Raw genomic sequence first — 18,975 nt, forward strand, 5'->3', positions numbered from 1 at the left:
ACGATGTTCACTGATAATAACTGGACGATTTATGATATGCGCTGAATGGAAAAGTCACTTCCTAAATCTTCACAAATTCGGCGCCATCGGAAAGTTATGTGGGCTGTGGACTTGGAGGAGGCATCCCTGTGACTAGTAAGAATTTCCAACTCTTCCTTACGGATGCACCCTGGAGTACAAGGGAAGCGAGATTCAACTCGGACGGAGTAACATTGTTTCTTTTCTGCTGCGTATGTTACAGTTTAATCAAGAATCTATACTTTTTGTCTGCGCTATGTCAATTGTTTGACATCCAGAGAGAGAGTGCGAAGAAGTCGACTGTCACTCCACGTCAGCGAACCGGATTCCTCAGGTTGAGAGCTGCATGTCCACTCCCGGGTGAATGCCGATACATCATCGGTGCTACTATGGTCAGTAAAACGAATGCATTAGAAATACATACAAATGCAAAGTTAACGGTGTTTCTTTAATACATGAGAAGTCTTATTACTATGTGATCATATTAATTAGAAAATATGAAAACCGAAGAGATATAGAATGCCAGTGAGTTCTCCTCCAAGACTATAATAGGCTACTTTATAATTCACACAAAACTTTTTGCAACATTTTGTCACCCTCTTCCCTCACCTTTAACAGGGCTGCGGCAAGGTGCTTTGGGCTGTTGTGGGGGCGGCTGTCGTCATCACTTTAATAACTGTCCCCATGGCAATTATTCTGAATAGTAAGTTGCTTTATCTTATCCATGTATGATTTCTTCATTTAATTCAATGAGATATGGTTTCCATTCACTCTGTAAACAATTTGCACACTATGGTGTCCACTGAGTTGACAGTGACTTATGATGACCGTTTTCTGACGAAGGACCCTTCAAATGCACGATTGTGCAACTTCACCAAGTTGAATTAAATCAGTCATCATAAATAACCAACAACACTCAAATCGTCGTGTTATTGTTTCACTGAAACTTCCAATGTGAGCATTAATTTGTCTATTCTAGAATTATGTACATTTCTTGAATCATTAAATCCAAAAATGAGATGGGGGATTATTGAACATTTCAAATTCAAGTAGGCCCACTATACAATACAGTGATAACCATGTGGCGCCACCAAGTGATTGCTTTTGCCTTTTTGGATGTATAGTTGAAGTTGGAAGTTTACATAAACTTAGGTTGGAGTCATTAAAACTCTTTTTTCAACCACTCCACAAATTACTTGTCAACAAACTATAGTTTTGGCAAGTTAGTTAGGACATCTACTTTGTGCATGACACAAGTCATTTTTCCAACAATTGTTTACAGACAGATTAGTTCACTTATAATTCATTGTGTCACAATTCCAGTGGGTCAGAAGGTTACATACACTAAATTGACTGTGCCTTTAAACAGCTTGGAAAATTCCAGAAAATGATGTCATGGCTTTAGAAACTTCTGATAGGCTAATTGACATAATTTCAGTCAATTGGAGGTATACATGTGGATATATTTCAAGGCATACCTTCAAACTCAGTGCCTCTTTGCTTGACATCATGGGAAAATCAAAAGAAATCAGCCAAGACCTCAGAATTTTTTGTTGTTGTAGAACTCCACAAGTCTGATTCATCCTTGGGAGCAATTTCCAAATGCCTGAAGGTACCACGTTCATCTGTAAAAACAATAGTACACAAGTATAAACACCATGGGACCACACAGCCGTCATACTGCTCAGGAAGGAGACACATTCTGTCTCCTAGAGATGAATGTACTTTGGTGCGAAAAGTGCAAATCAATCCCAGAACAACAACAAAGAACCTTGTGAAGATGCTGGAGGAAACAGGTACAAAAGTATCTATATCCACAGTAAAACGAGTCCTATATCAACATAACATTGAAAGGCCGCTCAGCAAGGAAGAAGCCACAGCTCCAAAACAGCCATGAAAAAGCCAGACTACGGTTTGCAACTGCACATGGAGACAAATATCGTACTTTTTGGAGAAATGTCCCCTGGTCTGAAGAAACAAAAATAGAACTTTGGCCATAATGGCCATTGTGTTATGTTTGGAAGAAAAAGAGGCTTGCAAGCCGAAGAACACCATCCCAACCGTGAAGCACAGGGGTGGCAGCATCATGTTGTGGGGGTGCTTTGCTGCAGGAGGGACTGGTGCACTTCACAAAATAGATGGCTTCATGAGGCAGGAAAATTATGTGGATATATTGAAGCAACATCTCAAGACATCAGTCAGGAAGTTAAAGCTTGGTCGCAAATGGGTCTTCCTAATGGACAATGGCCCCAAGCATACTTCCAAAGTTGTGGCAAAATGGCTTAAGGACAACAAAGTTGTTGGAGTGGCCATCACAAAGCCCTGACCTCCATTCCATAGAAAATTTGTGGACAGAAATGAAAAAGCTTATGCGAGTAAGGAGGCCTACAAACCTGACTCAGTTACACCAGCTCTGTCAGGAGGATTGGGCCAAAATTCACCTAACTTATTGTGGGAAGCTTGTGGAAGGCTGCCCGAAACGTTTGACCCAAGTTAAACAATTTAAAGACAATGCTACCAAATACTTATTGGGTGTATGTAAACTTCTGACCCACTGGGTATGTGATGAAAGAAATAAAAGCTTAAATAAATCATTCTCTCTACAATTATTCTGACATTTCACATTCTTAAAATAAAGTGGTGATCCTAACTGACCTAAGAGAGGGAATTTTTACTAGGATCAAATGTCAGGAATTATTTAAAACTGAGTTGTATTTGGCTAAGGTGTATGTAAACTTCCGACTTCAACTGTAGTAGTGTACAATTTTCAAGGATTTGTTGAAGATATCCACTTTCGTGGAAAGTACTAGCATATTGATTGATTATCAACAAACCAATATTTGCAGTTGTTAATTCAAGTAAAATGCATCTGTAACTAATTCAACTACATTTTCATGTTTCAGGAGAGGACGGAGGCTCCAAGAGGCCTTTTAGCCTGGCAGATTATTTCAATGACACAATTAGGTATAAAATATATAATTTGCGGTGGATATCAGGTATTGCATTGTTTTGTTTATTCAATTGCTTCCAAAAGTGTATGCATGCATTCCTTGTCATTATCTGTTTTGATTTTAAAGTGACTGTGTTTTGATCTTGTCTCACAAAGTTACATTTCTGTCTCATTCTCCTATAGATAACGAATACGTGCATAAGACGAGACAAGGCAACATTATGCTTCACAATGCTGAAACAGGGGATTTCTTTGAATATATAAGCAACAACACATTTGTAAGATATTTTTCATGCAAAGAGCATTTTAATCACCCGTAATATCTTTCAAAGCAAATATTGACATTTTATATTTAACATTTTTATGTCATAGGAACAAGTGTATGCCACAGACTATATTATTTCTGCTGATCGGAAATACATCTGCTTTGAGAGCAACTACTCCAAGGTAATATATTGAATGATTGTTTATAGTTTGATCATGGGGTGTCTTTACACAACACTGATTTACTGTATCGTGTGTTTACAGCAATGGAGACATTCATTCACAGCCTCTTACTCCATCTATGATTATGACAGTTCGTAAGTATATCTCTGTTTTCCCAGTGAAAGTGCCAGACTCAACTAGTCCTCTATCACTAAAATCCTGATGTTTCCATCTCTTTCTCCCAGAACATTTCTCAAGTCTGTTAACATTCCACAAGTTGTGCAATACTTTGCCTGGGCACCAACAGGAAACAAACTGGTGAGTGATTAAAAACCAGTCTGATACACTATCTAGGGAGGTATGTCCCAAATGGCACGCTATTCCCTATTTAGTGCACTGCTGTTGACCAGGGCCCATAGGGAAGTAGTGTACTATGTAGGGAATAGGGTACCATTTGGGATGCAAACAGGGTGTTGAAAGGCATGTGTATACACTATAAAATATAAATTCAAGTCTATCCATGGACAACATCTAACAAGATCAGAAGAATAAATCAGATTATAACCTAAGTTTTATTTGAAAAAAAAAAGAAAACCATTTACTACCTGACTAAGATGTCTCTGCGGCCCTTGGTAATTCTAACAAGTGTATAATGAGAAAAGAGGCTGGAGAGCATTTTATGTCATTGCTATTGCATCGTTCATCTGCTCGCTAGTATCCTGCTAGTTTTTGCTAACTGCTGGCACCATAATTAGCTCTCTCTCCCATGGCGAGTATGGGCGTCGGCCCAGAGAGATGCAGAACACAGTGGGATTAGCTGCTGCACCAACCAAAAGAATCTGGAATAGGATGCCAGGGAATAAAACCACTGTAGAGGAAGTAGGCTGACTCTAGTATAAACTAAAGTCAATGGAATGCTGACATTAACTTGACTGCTGATCTCTCTGCCAGGCTTACGTCTGGAATTACAACATTTATTTGAAACCCAACGCAACTGCTGAAGCCATACAAGTGACCCATAATGGAAAAGAGAATCAGATTCTTAACGGTGCCCCTGACTGGGTATATGAGGGTGGGTATTAAGTAACATTGACCAATTTTAGGGGGAAGGGGATGAGGTGGATTTCATCACACACAAGGCTTTTGGGTAACTTGATTCCTTCCCCTTTTTTCAGAGGAGGTTTTCTCATCGAACGAGGCAATATGGTGGTCACCAACTGGAAAGTATCTGGCTTATGCGGAGTTTAATGACACAGGGGTCCACACGATCGAGTACTCTTTGTATGGAAATGGACAATACCCCAGTACAGTGGTTGTCCCATACCCCAAGGTGGGATGTTGTAATATGTGCCGGTAATATGTGTCATAAGAATGAGAGACATACCACAGATAGCACCTAATAGGTCAATATACCATGATTATACACACAGTATGTGAATTATATGTACTGTACCATTAAAAAATGTGAATTATTAGTGAAGATATCAAGTTTTTGTTATGCATGTTATCTCCTACCAAGGCTGGCTCAACTAATCCTAAGGCAAAGCTGTTTGTAGTGGACACAATAAATCCATCAAGACGGACACAGGTGGTGGTGCCAGATTCCATTGGTGCAGGGTACAGTATAATTTCATACTTTCAGATACATTTGTAGTGGTTTAAATAGTCCAGGCTAGTCAATATCAATCACATGTAAAAAGGGTGATATAAACCTGTCACTTTGTGTTGTTTTTCTCCCAGTGATCACTATTTGAGTTCAGTCACTTGGGTGACGGATGAGCGCATCGCTGTTCAGTGGACCAAGAGGAAGCAGAACCATGTCCTTTTACAGATATATGACTTTGACGGAAACAACTGGAATAAGAACCAGGTACTTGTCACCTCACCTCAGACTCTGTGGGTGAGGTCATTGGTAGACAACAACACTCAGTGAACAAAGGATCATGTGTTTTTCGACATTAACACCGGGAATGTTACTGTGAAGCATTCTGTAACTGTAAAGGCCTAAAAGGAATAAATGTAATAAAATAAAAAATATTTTTTTCTTTCAGAAATATGAACAAATTAGCAAGACGGGTTGGGTTGGCCAAGTAAGTTCACATACTGTATAATGAAAGAACCATGAGAACTAAATCTAGGTGCTGAAATATTTTGTTTTCTAATAATCAATTATTTCAACTTTCCAGTATGTTCCTCTCCAACCTATGTTTGCAGAGGATCATATCAGTTTCTACAAAGTGATGAGTGACACATACGGTTATAAGCACCTTCACCGAGTGAAAGATGTAAGTATTTTATTCCTGAAAGTGATTGTTTCATCAAAATCAAAAAGTTCAAATCAAATTTCATTTGTCACATACAGATGGTTAGCAGATGTTAATGCAAGTGTAGCGAAATGCTTATGCTTCTAGTTCCGACAATGCAGTAATAACCAACGAGTAATCTAACCTAACAATTCCACAACTACTACCTTATACACACAAGTGTAAAGGGATAAAGAATATGTACATAAAGATATATGAATGAGTGATGGTACAGAACGGCATAGGCAAGATGCAGGAGATGGTATAGAGTACAGTATATACATATGAGATGAGTAATGTAGGGTATATAAACATAAAGTGGCATAGTTTAAAGTGGCTAGTGATACATGTATTACATAAAGATGGCAAGATGCAGTAGATGATATAGAGTACAGTATATAGATATACATATGAGATGAGTAATGTAGGGTATGTAAACATTATATGAAGTGGCATTGTTTAAAGTGGCTAGTGATACATTTTTACATCAATTTCCATTATTAAAGTGGCTGGAGTTGAGTCAGTATGTTGGCAGCAGCCACTCAATGTTAGTGGTGGCTGTTTAACAGTCTGATGGCCTTGAGATAAAAGCTGTTTTTCAGTCTCTCGGTCCCTGCTTTGATGCACCTGTACTGACCTCGCCTTCTGGATGATAGCGGGGTGAACAGGCAGTGTCTCGGGTGGTTGTTGTCCTTGATGATCTTTATGGCCCTCCTGTGACATCGTGTGGTGTAGGAGTCCTGGAGGGCAGGTAGTTTGCCCCCGGTGATGCGTTGTGCAGAGGATTTGCTTTATGCAGAGGATACACGTGGTGTACACAGTACAATAAAATGCTTACTTGCATGTAAATGTTAGCAATATTAGAATGCAGTACCTATGAAAGTGCATATCATTCCAAAGGGCAAGGCAACACCCATTACCTCAGGCAAGTGGGAGGTCATCTACATTTCAAAACTCACCAAAGACGCTATGTAAGTACAGATGCACAAGACGTGGGTATGTAAGAACTAGAGAAGTATTATTATAAACTATGCCATGTGTGTTGCTCCTTCAGAATGCTTCTTCACTATCGTTTCATTTTCACAGATACTATGTAAGTAATGAGTACCAAGGAAAGCCTGGACAGAGAAATCTATACAAGTAAGAAATACATTTAATTTAATTCGATAACAGAATAGAGTACATTTAGTATTTATCTATCACTATGACCACATTGTTTTTGATGTGTTTCTCATGATCCCCATAGATATTTCATTTAAAGTGGTTTCCCTAAATTCTCAATCATTCTGAATACAAAATAAACCATAAAAGTATGTTCAATTGCTACCATAAATATTTTCGTTATTCAGACAGCAATGTTAACTCGTATGAACCTGTGTTTGTTTGTTTGTCAGGGTTGTGATCGGAAGCAGCCACTCTGCTCCCCAGTGCCTCACCTGTGGCCTGTATAAGGACAGGTGTCAGTACAACTCAGCCTACTTCAGCTACGATGCCTCCTACTACCGCATGGACTGCTATGGTCAGTTACCCCATTCCCCATTCACATCCTGAGCACTAACCCATTCGTGATCAATGCTAAAAATAAAAATAAACTGGGGTGCGGAGTATATGTAAGTGATACAGGAAGTGTCCCAAATGACACCTTATTTTAATTTTATGTTCAATTGAACCTTTATTTAACTAGGCAAGTTGGTTAAGAACTAATTCTTATTTACAATGACAGCCTACCAAAAGTCAAAAGGCCTCCTGCGGGGATGGGGGCTGGGATTAAAAATAAAAATAAATTAAATAAAAATATAGGACAAAACACACATCACGACAAGAGAGACAACACAACACCACATAATTCCCTATGTAGTGCACTACTTTTGACCAGGGCCCATAGGGAATAAGGTGCCATTTGGGATGAAGCCGCAGTCTCAGTTCTGACCTCTGACCTTTAGGTCAGCTAGTACATGAGGTTATGTGGTGAACAATTAGCCTACGTGATGTCATACTGTATTGTGTGTGCTGATTGTTTCTTTACAGGACCGGGAACACCATTGTTCACACTCATGGACAATAGAGGCTCAGGTAAAGGTATGCAAAAAAGTACCTGTACTTTGAAGATACTCTTTGTAACTCAGCAATATACAGGTTCATGAATCTTTATCGTAAACGGGGAACTTCTGATTCAATTGATGAAGTTGTTTTGTTTTAGAGCTCCTGGTTCTTCGTGACAACAAAGATCTTGAAGAAATGCTAAAAGAATTCCAAATGCCAACCATGCAGCGCGGGACCCTGAGGGTAGCAGGATTTGGTGAGTGATAGTTTGAGACTGGTGGATCCAATCAAATCATGCCATGCAAAATCAAATGTACAGATGTAGGATCTTAATTTAAGCCAGTTTGCTACAGTACATCAGAAAAATGATCCTGTAGCAACAGGAAATTTGAAATATTATGTGGATTATAATTAATGGACATTTGTGTAGGCGTTGATACGTTTTTTTGTAAGGGAATATCAAGTCTGAAATTTCAAAGTGTAAATTGCAAACTTCAGAAGTCTTTTTAAACCTCAAATACACTACAAGTTTGAAATGTATTACAGTGGAGGAATGTTCTCCTGCAACAGGGTGAACAAATTATGATCCTACATCTATATTTCTAATGGCCTCATGTTTCACTACCTTTTGCAAACAGATCTATGGTATCAGATGATGTTACCCCCCAATTTCCAAAAGAACAAAAAGTACCCTCTTCTAATTGATGTGTAAGTATACAGGCCTAAGTATCTTTAAAGAGGATTTGCAGAGAATGAATTAGCCCAGCTGTGATGGTGTCAAGATAAATACTTATTTCCCTTATAGATATGGAGGCCCCTGTAGTCAGAAGGCAGATTATCGCTACAGACTAAACTGGGGTTCGTACCTCTCCAGTACAGAGGGGATCATAGTGGCCAGTTTCGATGGAAGGGGAAGCGGTTACCAAGGTGACGAAATAATGCACTCTATCTACCAACGTCTTGGAACGTTTGAAGTGGAAGATCAAATAACGGCCACAAGGTAAATTGCCATTGAAGTATAGAGACCTCAGTGTGTAAAGTCTAACATCTGTTTAACAATATGTAAAATAAATAAATAATAATAATAAATACAAGAGGTAATGTATTCATATGAATAGATTCATCATTTGAATCTGCTCAACACTTAATGACATATAGCTAGAGCAGATCAAATAAAGATCTATATTTTTTGTCACTAGAAAATTTATTGACATGGGCTTTATAGACAAAGAACGAATAGCCATATGGGGTTGGGTAAGTTGGACATTCTCTTTGATTTTCACAATATTTCTTATAAATCTGTTGTTGTAAATACACAGTATTTGTTGAATTAAACTTGAATTGATTTGGTTTGAAATAATCCTTTTTTCAGTCATATGGTGGCTATGTCACGTCGATGGCTTTGGGTGCTGGAAGTGGAGTTTTCAAGTGTGGAATTGCAGTTGCCCCAGTAGCTAAGTGGGAATACTATGGTATGTATCAGTGCATATAAATCGTAGAAAGGGTAAAATAGTGAGAACACAGATTTAGTCATGCATAAACTTCAAAAGCCAGTGTTTCTTTCATCATATATGAGTTCAGTCTCTATCTGGATATTCCTTTTCCAGACTCGGTGTATACTGAACGCTATATGAGTAAACCTGAGGAGAATGCTGACTCTTACAAGGTAAAGACCATAGAAATAGAATGAATAGAACGGCCATCCCCATTCAAGTCAGTGATGGCATAATGGGTGGACTGGCAGCTATTTTGAGTGTACCCATGCCTAGGTCAAAAATATACAGGTTAAGACAATGTCGTCACAAATCTGGGACCATCGTTGTTGCTAACTACCAACGCCGTTACTGATTAGCATAGCAACCCATTGTTGCAAAGAGTTATGAGACACTAGGATCCCATTGTCTTAACCTTTGTCATCTTCAACCTAGACGAATACTAGGTTAAACACATACCGTTTAAGACAAGAGATTTCGAATATCCCATAACTCTTTGTGCCACTAGTCAACAAGTGAACAGCTTCCACATTCAGAATGACTGGGAGTGAATGGTATCAATGGAACAAACTCCCCCACGACGCCAGGACAGCGGAGTCAATCACCACCTTCCGGAGACACCTGGAACCCCACCTCTTTAAGGAATACCTAGGATAGGATAAAGTAATCCTTCTCCCCCCTTAAAAGATTTAGATGCACCATTGTAAAGTGGCCATTCCACTGGATGTCATAAGGTGAATGCACCAATTTGTAAGTCGCTCTGGATAAGAGCGTCTGCTAAATGACTTAAATGTAAATGTAATGGTATAGCAGCACAGAAAGTTCACCATCAAAAAAAAGAAAAATTAACACAATCGTAGAGAATTTCAGCTAACTACTCAGCGAACACAAGCATAACTGCCTTTCTGTCATTCTAGTAGTTTAGACATTAAAAAAATATCTACAGCCACTTTATTACTAGATTTTCCAACCACTGGTCAGATGTTCGATGCTAATCCTGTAGAATCCAGCAATGGCACTGGTCCCATTAATTTGTTTATTTTCAAACGCTTCCGCCTGAAATTATTATGCTGTTTTAACCTTCCCATTTTCAACCTAGACCCATGCAGGAAGTGTAACCTTCCATTTTTGCTGTGATTTGTTGAGTCACAACAATTAGCATCATTTGAATGAACATTGTGCTTTACCATGGCAATCCAGCATAGATAGTCCCAGTCCATATTAATAAATAGAACGTCGCGGCCAATAACCTGTGGTTACCTAGGTTACCACATTGGCTCACAGCAAAAACGTTGACTTTTTCCAAGTGCAATTTTCTTGTCTGTTTTGTTTTAGTCAAATTACAAAACTACATTTAAGAAAAGTAAAACCCTACCATTCTCACGACTTATATAAAGGTAATATTGTAGGGCTTCCCTCATGCCCCTTTTCATGAGGATGCTAGCTGCCACCCGAGTGAGTGAGTGCTAGCTAGCTACCGACCAGAACATTAAGCTAGCCAAGACCAACAACACAAACAAACGGACAATACAGATACAAGTATTGAGTGGCGTTACAAACAAACTATACTAAACAAGTTAAAAGTCTCACCTGTGATTCAATATTTTCCACACATAGCTATGTGTAGCCTAATTGGACACCTGGTCCCCACTCTCCCATGCCGAATAACCTGAAGCCACAGTGAGTGCTCTTCTCGCAGTATCTATTTCCCAACGTGGGAGCATTGCGAACCGTAGGTCAGTATTTTGTTTTACACTGGGGGTCAATGGGAAAGAATCTTTGTTTTCCCCAATTCGTGGGCGTCGTCGAGGGGAATTCCTTTTTTAACTATGTTGAATATCAGTTGATAGAACATTCCAAATTACCATGGAAATGATTAGCTCACAATACCAGGCAGCCATTGCAAGTGTTCCCATGAGTTTACCAGTCAAATTGCCAGGTTAGATCTTCCAAGCCTGTTCTATTCATTCTATATCTATGGTAAAGACATCAGACACATCAAAAAGCATGGTCCCTCTTTCATTGGAAAGTCGTCACATAATCTGTTGTACTTTATGTCAGCCGTAAATGTGTCCACACACAAACAACTTTCTATTCCACAGAATTCCACAGTAACAAGTCGAGCAAAGAATTTCAAATCAGCGGACTATCTCCTGGTTCATGGGACAGCTGATGGTATGTGTTTCTGTTTCAGTGAAATACTGTGTTCTACATTCTAAACAACCACACACTCATACGCGATGTTGTATTCCCAATGTGTCATGTATAGAATACACTATTCAGTATAGCCATTAAGAGAGGCTCCTGATCTTGTGCAAAATCATTGATCGTATTTTCACAGATGCATATGCTTCCTTGTTCAATCAGGTATTACAAACAGTTTGTTTTTCCTGTAGACAATGTTCACTTCCAGCAATCTGCACAGATCTCCAAAGCCCTGGTTGTCCAGCAAGTTGACTTTGAGGCGATGGTAAATGTTGGTTTTGGGGAGGACGACCTGAGAGGGGTGGTGGGGGTGACATGTTGCACTTGGAGTCTGACAGAGGAGTGTCTTATACTCTTCATCGGTTCTGATCTACAGTATGCCTATTTTTGATAAAGCCCTTATTTGATAGTCCCAGGGGTAAGTACAGTACGTGCAAGAATATTTTGGAGAGTAAGTACTGTTACAACTTTAATTACACAAATTGTACTGTCTATAAGACATTTTAGATGTCCTTCACTAGCTTATCGGCATCTATAATATAATTATATGATATATGACCTCTATGTGACCTGTCTATAATCTATATCTAGCCTCTGCTACAGACTTTCACCTGTGAGCGAGGCCTGGAGTCTAACCTATGTCGAGCACCTTATCTAGAATTATAGTAAATGTGTGTTTTTGGATTCTTTTCAGTGGTACACTGACAGGGATCACGGACTTGGAGGACCTGCCTACCATCACCTCTACACCCACATGAGTCAATTCTTACAGAAATGTCTGGTCAAACCCAAGTCGATCTAATAACCCCTTACTAAGTTCGATGCCTTTTCATTGTATCAGTATGACAGCATTTATATAGTACATTGCTACAATAAAAATGTTGACCACTTTTCTTTATTGATGATATTCTGGACAGAGGATTCCATGCTATTGAAGTCTGTATTTTTTAAATAAGTTATATACTGTAATTAATATGCTTGTAATGACTATTTGTGTTTGATATGAAATGATTGTGCTGATCATAGAAAAAAATGTGACCATTGAATTCACCACTATGTACTCAAAGCCATTGCATGTAGGTATAATGGTATTTTATATCAATGACTTCAGTGATATTGGTTAAAATTGTTACTGCACTGAATGTGTTGTGTAATGTTCAAATCTTGTTTGTATTTGACGTTGTCTGTGAGATGTAATTGTATGTGGAATTTAAATATGGTTATAACCATGTTCTCGTTTGAAAATGTTGACAAAGACTGTTCATTGTCCTTACATGTGTTCAAAAGGAACAAATCTTAGCGAGAGGTATGAAGCTAAACCATATATTGACAGACATTTTGGAATTCAATATTATCTTTCTAGCATGTTTGATACACTTCTGTATCCTGATTATTCTGTAGAAAAAAAGGGAAATGATGTATATGTATGATAATTAGACATTTGTGAAAAGATCTTATGGTATATTATTGTTCAGTCTGGACATCTTATTGATACAGACTGTGTGTTTTGCATATTATCACAAGAGTATTGAACAAATAAACAACTGAATATAAAACAGGAGAACATTGTATTTGTGCCTTAGTCACCTAAGAAGCAGATAATTCACTCAATTCTACTTAGGGATAATATGCTGGAAAGACATGTTTTACAGTTTAGCTCCATATTCTCTTCATATTCAGAAATATTCCATAAACACTGAACCTGCAGTGCAAACCAGGTTATCTGAATACAGATGGTGGATGTTTATGTAAGTATTTGGATTTGTTGGACAGGATGAAATCATGTTTGATTTCGACACCTAAGTGACAGCTTTTAACTATGGACATTTCCACGTCTCCTTTTAAACAAATATGGACTGCAAATCTATCCAGTGCATTGAGTAGAGTTGTGACTAATGGATTGAGAGTAACAAACGGGCTAGTGCGTCTGTGAGGAAGGTGCCACCTGAGTAAACAGTCATTCATCTCAACTATATAAAGGCTGGCCAGACCTAGAAGGGACCATGAAGCAACTCCAGGGAACCAGAGAGAGAGAAGCCAGAAGACATCGACCAACATTTCTCACACACTCAACAGAGGGAATACAGGTGAGCAGCATCAAACCCCCTAATACTCCTTTTCGACCACTGAAATATTTCTCATCTGGAATTTTCTCTGAATTATATTATCTCCTATTGTGATGCTGTTTGGCTGAAATTGCTGACATTTGAAACAGCTTGTCCTCTCTTCTCTGCTAATATCTAGGAGGTCAAAAGATGAAAAGCACCCACTCTTTCGCTGGACTTCTGCTCTTGATCATTGTTCAGAGCAGCTGGCAGATCCCGCAGGAGAGCACAGAGGAAAACTCTAGGTAAGAGCCTCGAACTCGGAGCAACTTCTGAACTCTGCACCATTCAGGTTGAGGCTTTCTCTCTCTCTCTCTGTGAATCATCATCCTATAACTGCTGACTTGTCTGTTTTTTCAGCCTGTTGACAGAGGACTCCATGTTCAGTGAGCCAAGGGAGCTTTCAAACATGAAGAGACATTCAGAGGGAACCTTCTCTAACGACTACAGTAAATATCTTGAGTCGAGACGAGCACAAGACTTTGTCCAGTGGCTAATGAACTCCAAGAGAAGTGGGTGAGTGTCTTTTTCTTCTTCCTCTGCTGCGTGTCGGTCTTCCTCATTCCATTTCACAATGTAGTGGATCATCTTCCAGTATGAGACTTAAACTGAAACTGTATGAATGCAGTAGTTACAATAAGAGATATGGCTTGTGAAATGTCAAACGCTTTTTGCTGCGCTATAACCAAAGATAAGCTTCTGCTACACTTTATGACATACTGCAGATATTTACTGCATGTTGGTGATTATCTTGGTTGTATATGGTTTTAAGTTACAGTTCAGTAAAACCTTACTACATCTGCTTAACAATGCACCGTGAATCAATTAGCTTATTATCCTCATATTATCAATTCTAAATAGTTATTATCAACACTGTAAAATCTCTCCATGTGTTTTCAGTGGTCCCATCAAACGACATGCAGAGGGTACCTACACCAGCGACGTGAGCTCCTACCTGCAGGACCAGGCAGCCAAGGAATTTGTGTCCTGGCTGAAGAATGGACGAGGCAGACGAGAATAGGGCTCCTCTACTCAGTCACAGAATCCCCCAGTGTCTTATGTCCTTGCAGTCAAGAGAGAATGCAACTCATCCAGAATGACCCCCTTGTTCCATTTCATGTTTTATAACCTGCATCGTCCTCTGGTCGTGCTAATAAATCCCCTGACAAGAAATGCTGTTGTCTGTCAATTGCTAATGTTTTGGTTGTTAACAGAGAACGGTGACAATGTATTATCTAAAAGCTTCACTCTGTACTTAAACATCAGTGGTAAGATTTTCGAAGTGATACAAAAGGAGAGGAATATTGTGGTTAAAGGGTAGCCTAAGAGTGAGATGTTCTTTCACTCTCCTAAAAATAACAGGTGCAAAATGTTGGTAAAACTGGCCCAAAATCTGTCATCTGTACCTTGCTCATTTTTGGTGGAAACATTTTAAAGGTCCAATGCAACCATTTCTAGCTCAATACCAAATAGTTTCTGGCTAACAATTAAGTGCCTTACTGTGAGTATTTTCATTTAAAATTGTCAAAAAGAAACAAAAATAGCTTTTTAGCAAAGAGCAAGAATTTTGATAGGATTGTCTGGTAGTGGTCTGAGTGAGGGGGAAACTGTAAACCAGCTGTTATTGGCAGAGAGGTTTATAACTATCTTTCTTATTGGTATATTAACAAATTTACCACCTGGTGACATGTCACCCGGCAGGCCAAAGCTCAGGCTGAAATTTCAGGCGGTCTTTTCAAACAACTTCTAACACAAAAAGGGGAAGCTGGTAGCTTAGTGGTTAGAGCGCTGGGCCAATAACCGAAAGGTTGCTGGATCGAATTCCCGAGCTGACAAGGTAAAAATCTGTCATTCTGCCCCTGAACAAGGCAGTTAACCCACTGTTCCCTGGTAGACTGTCATTGTAAATAAGAATTTGTTCTGAACTGACTTGCCTAGTTAAATAAAGTTTAAAATGGACAATTTCACAATATTATTCCAACATCATAGTGGGGATATATACACTGAGTATACAAAACATTAAGAATACCTGCTCTTTCCATGATATAGACTGACCAGGTGAATCCAGTTGAAAGCTATGATCCCTTATTGATGTCACTTGTTAAATCCACTTCAATCAGTGTAGATGAAGGGGAGGAGACAGGTTAAAGAAGATTTGAGACATGGATTGTGTGTGTGGCATTCAGAGGATGAATGGGCAAGACAAAATATGTAGGTGCCATTGAACAGGGTATGGTAGTAGGTGCCAGGCGCACCGGTTTGTGTCAAGAACTGCAATGCTGCTGGGATTTTCACGCTCAACATTTCCTGTGTTAATCATTAATGGTCCACTACCCAAAGGACATCCAGCCAACTTGACACAACTGTGGGAAGCATTGGAGTCAACATGGGCCAGCATTCCCGTTGATTGCTTCCGACACCTTGTCGAGAGAGATGGATTATAAAATGAACCCATAAACAAAAATTAAGTGGAAACATAATCCTTACTTTTATAATAGATGTAATTGTATTATTTATAAGTAACACTTATACATCATGTTCAAGTAGAGACCCTGTGTTCACGGAGGTGGAACCCAAATCAATCAGCCAGCCGTATCACCAAGAGGAAAACACACCCAGGGATTTCAATCAGGCAATGGAAAGACGTGCTGTCACATCTGCTAATTTAGCGTCATAACACGTTTTCCCGATGTTGCACCGACAGCAAGGACACTTGAGGAAACCAATAGACAATGCTATGTCAATGACAGCCTAGCAGAGATCAGTGGTCAATCAGGCGTCACTTCCTGGGTGTTCCTGGCATGGAAACAAACTAGTCACATGAGCCAAATATATGTCGTGCTTTGGGATGCTATACCTTTCTAAGCTGTCAGCTCGTGCATCAAAAAGCATCTGTTACATTTTTTTTTAAAGCCTGCCCGCTCAATTCTATTTATATTCCAAATCTCTAAGGGTCATACTGGGCATTTGTGGTAATCAAAATTTGCGGGTTCTTTTGTTGTTGAATTTAGAAAAGCTAATAAGTGAGTCACTTCTGTAGATGAGGATAACGTTGTGTTCTGTATAGTATGTTCAAGTGAAGTCATATTGTATTACCTCCAGGCAATTTGAGTTCCTGCACTGAATGGCTTCAGCATGTGCACTTCATTATCCAACCTCGTTATCCAACCTCATGCTCACAAGGCAGATGTGGCTGTGAGTGTAGCGGAAGACTCAGTTGAGCGGATTGCTGTCAAACACTCTCACCTACAGTGTAAGTGACCTGACCTCGTGTATACGGTTGACTGGTCAACTCAAAGTAGACCCTCACTGCCTCACGCCTTGGCTTTCTCATAAGTCAAAGTTTACAATGTGAATCTAGAAACTCTCTCAAAATGAGAATTAAGGTTATTTTGGGGGGCATTTGTTGAAGTGTCAAGCCCATATCAGACACGCCAAACAGCATGCAGTAGTATTGATGGTGGAAATAAACATGTTCAAATAAATGTATTACATTTGAGGTTTATAGTTTCATAGTAAATGTACATGTACAAGATACATCATAAACAGTAATACATCAGCTCTAAAGACCAATAACAACTTAGAAGCAGAAACAGCATCATGTTTTCCAGAGCCATATTTCCTTACAATGATTTAGGTCACAAACAAAACTGATTGAGTGACTATTTAAACAAATTCATTCCCGAGCTAAGTAAAAATGAGTAACGAGTAGTACTAGAAATGTTCAACAAGAGATTTAAAAATATTTTGCAGATACTGATACTTTAAAATGAAGCAACGGGTATGTATTATAGACAAATAGGCATGGCGAATTATATGTGAACAAATACATTTTTTTTGTCATTGTAAAAAGGAAATAGTTTCAAAAATGTTATAACAATAAATATACTATACATTTTCCCCTTCTAGAAAAAGTGCTATTGCAATTGTTTCTATAGCCATGTATGTCTCCCTTTCGCAGACGCCTTCAAGTATTAGTTGAGCTTCATCTTTAGTTATTGAATGGACAATCATTCCTGGGCACACACAATGGCCCATGACAAACAACAAACGTAAAATGAAACACAAGCATGTACTTTGCAGCATGAAAAATATTGATATAATGCAATAACTGCAACTATTTCAACTTTGGCCGTAGAACTATGAAAACAAATATTTTGATTTCAACTAAAGCCAGGATTTTATTTTCTTCTTTGTTTCAATACTATCTATTGATATGCATAACAGTATTCTACAACTTAAGTCAGGCTTTTTACTATTCAAATGCTCAATGCAATGCTTGCTCTTTGTACAAGAACATGTTGCCAACCATAAATAAAATAAATAAAAAGCTATTTTCAACTAATCTCCTTGCTGGTAGTAATACATTTTATTGGTAGTAATACAATATTCAAAGCTTAAAGACAATTTGCAAAAAGCTGAAATCAAAATGCGAATGCTCAAACACCGATACTGTAGATTTTCCTTCACATTTATCGCACTTTGAAATTCAAGCAGATGCAGTATATTTTATAATACTTCATTAAATAAAATGTCATGCATAAAGTACATTTTGACTTTGCCTAGATGAATTCATCAATGATATATATATACATACAGTGGGGCAAAAAAGTATTTAGTCAGCCACCAATTGTGCAAGTTCTCCCACTAAAAAAAAAGATGAGAGAGGCCTGTCATTTGACTTATTTTCCACCATAATTTGCAAATACATTAATAAAAAATCCTACAGTGTGATTTTCTGGATTTTTTCCCCTCATTTTGTCTGTCATAGTTGAAGTGTACCGATGATGAAAATTACAGGCCTCTCTCATCTTTTTAAGTGGGAGAACTTGCACAATTGGTGGCTGACTAAATACTTTTTTGCCCCACTGTATATATATATATACTTGCTTTCATAGTCTTTAACTGCAGTATTGCACAAACTTTTAAATGGAGTGTTTATCTAGTTGGATAATTGATCAACTTCAAACAGCTGTAATATTATGATACTGGAAAAAATACAAAAACATACAAAATACATACAATAAATAAATGTCTTTAGGTTCCCTCACAAAGAAGCCGTTTTGGACACGTCAACTTTAAAAAAAAGACTGTTTTAAGCTTTTGAACACACAAAGATTTACAAGACAAAACATAAAGGAATGGTAAACTGTGGCACACAATATTGATTTGCTTAAAACACAGTGAAGGGGAAAAGTCATAAACTTGACTCCCTGTCGAAGCAGCCCTTCCTCATCTTTCTTCTCTTCTTTTCTTTCCTACCACTGTTCATGGATAAGCTGTGGATATAAACACTGGCTGTTAGTGCTTTCCAAGTATACAGCTTCAGAACGTAAGCTTTATACCGATCAGCTGTCCAGCTCCAACAATGAAGATTCTCCATGGTGCATGCTTTTTAGTCCAGGACTAGGCTTATTCAGTGTCCGGGAAAC

General features: G+C 38.6%; 3 protein-coding genes across 4 annotated transcripts in view; 2 read left to right on the forward strand and 1 right to left on the reverse strand.

The window, feature by feature from the left end:
* Positions 1-9: 9 nt before the first annotated feature.
* fap (fibroblast activation protein, alpha) lies at positions 10-13,002 on the forward strand. Its single transcript, XM_035750166.2, has 27 exons — positions 10-135; positions 242-410; positions 637-721; positions 2,922-3,014; positions 3,152-3,246; positions 3,341-3,415; positions 3,497-3,549; positions 3,640-3,712; positions 4,346-4,466; positions 4,570-4,724; positions 4,914-5,011; positions 5,135-5,264; positions 5,446-5,484; positions 5,581-5,679; positions 6,598-6,668; positions 6,784-6,837; positions 7,092-7,216; positions 7,726-7,776; positions 7,898-7,996; positions 8,379-8,448; positions 8,546-8,740; positions 8,940-8,994; positions 9,113-9,212; positions 9,348-9,406; positions 11,336-11,408; positions 11,630-11,703; positions 12,133-13,002. The coding sequence occupies exons 1-27, from the start codon at positions 32-34 to the stop codon at positions 12,238-12,240; spliced, it is 2,523 nt and encodes an 840-aa protein (XP_035606059.1). The 5' UTR covers positions 10-31; the 3' UTR covers positions 12,241-13,002.
* A 375-nt stretch (positions 13,003-13,377) lies between these two features.
* LOC118366505 (glucagon-1-like) lies at positions 13,378-14,716 on the forward strand. The gene is made up of 4 exons (XM_035749126.2): positions 13,378-13,525; positions 13,683-13,788; positions 13,904-14,059; positions 14,444-14,716. Exons 2-4 carry the CDS (start codon positions 13,694-13,696, stop codon positions 14,562-14,564), a joined length of 372 nt encoding a protein of 123 aa, XP_035605019.1. The 5' UTR covers positions 13,378-13,525; positions 13,683-13,693; the 3' UTR covers positions 14,565-14,716.
* Positions 14,717-17,028: 2,312 nt separating this feature from the next.
* Positions 17,029-18,975, reverse strand: part of LOC118366679 (sodium-driven chloride bicarbonate exchanger-like) — a 46,312-nt gene continuing 44,365 nt past the window's right edge. For both annotated transcript variants that reach the window (XM_052493834.1, XM_052493835.1), the window contains one exon: positions 17,029-18,822. The gene's annotated coding sequence lies outside the window, so the exon portion shown is untranslated. The remainder of the gene's footprint in view (positions 18,823-18,975) is intronic.

The sequence above is a fragment of the Oncorhynchus keta genome, chromosome 34 (assembly GCF_023373465.1).
Source record: "Oncorhynchus keta strain PuntledgeMale-10-30-2019 chromosome 34, Oket_V2, whole genome shotgun sequence".
Taxonomy (NCBI): domain Eukaryota; kingdom Metazoa; phylum Chordata; class Actinopteri; order Salmoniformes; family Salmonidae; genus Oncorhynchus; species Oncorhynchus keta.

What these genes read in the sequence shown, in the direction of transcription:
- fap (XM_035750166.2), top strand. Translation starts at nt 32, where the DNA reads ATGATATGCGCTGAATGGAAAAGTCACTTCCTAAATCTTCACAAATTC. An exon ending in CCAGATTCCATTGGTGCAGG is followed by an intron (nt 5,012 to 5,134) that starts GTACAGTATAAT and finishes TTTTTCTCCCAG; the next exon opens with TGATCACTATTTGAGTTCAG. An exon ending in TACCCTCTTCTAATTGATGT is followed by an intron (nt 8,449 to 8,545) that starts GTAAGTATACAG and finishes TTTCCCTTATAG; the next exon opens with ATATGGAGGCCCCTGTAGTC.
- LOC118366505 (XM_035749126.2), top strand. Translation starts at nt 13,694, where the DNA reads ATGAAAAGCACCCACTCTTTCGCTGGACTTCTGCTCTTGATCATTGTT. An exon ending in AGCACAGAGGAAAACTCTAG is followed by an intron (nt 13,789 to 13,903) that starts GTAAGAGCCTCG and finishes CTGTTTTTTCAG; the next exon opens with CCTGTTGACAGAGGACTCCA. An exon ending in ATGAACTCCAAGAGAAGTGG is followed by an intron (nt 14,060 to 14,443) that starts GTGAGTGTCTTT and finishes ATGTGTTTTCAG; the next exon opens with TGGTCCCATCAAACGACATG.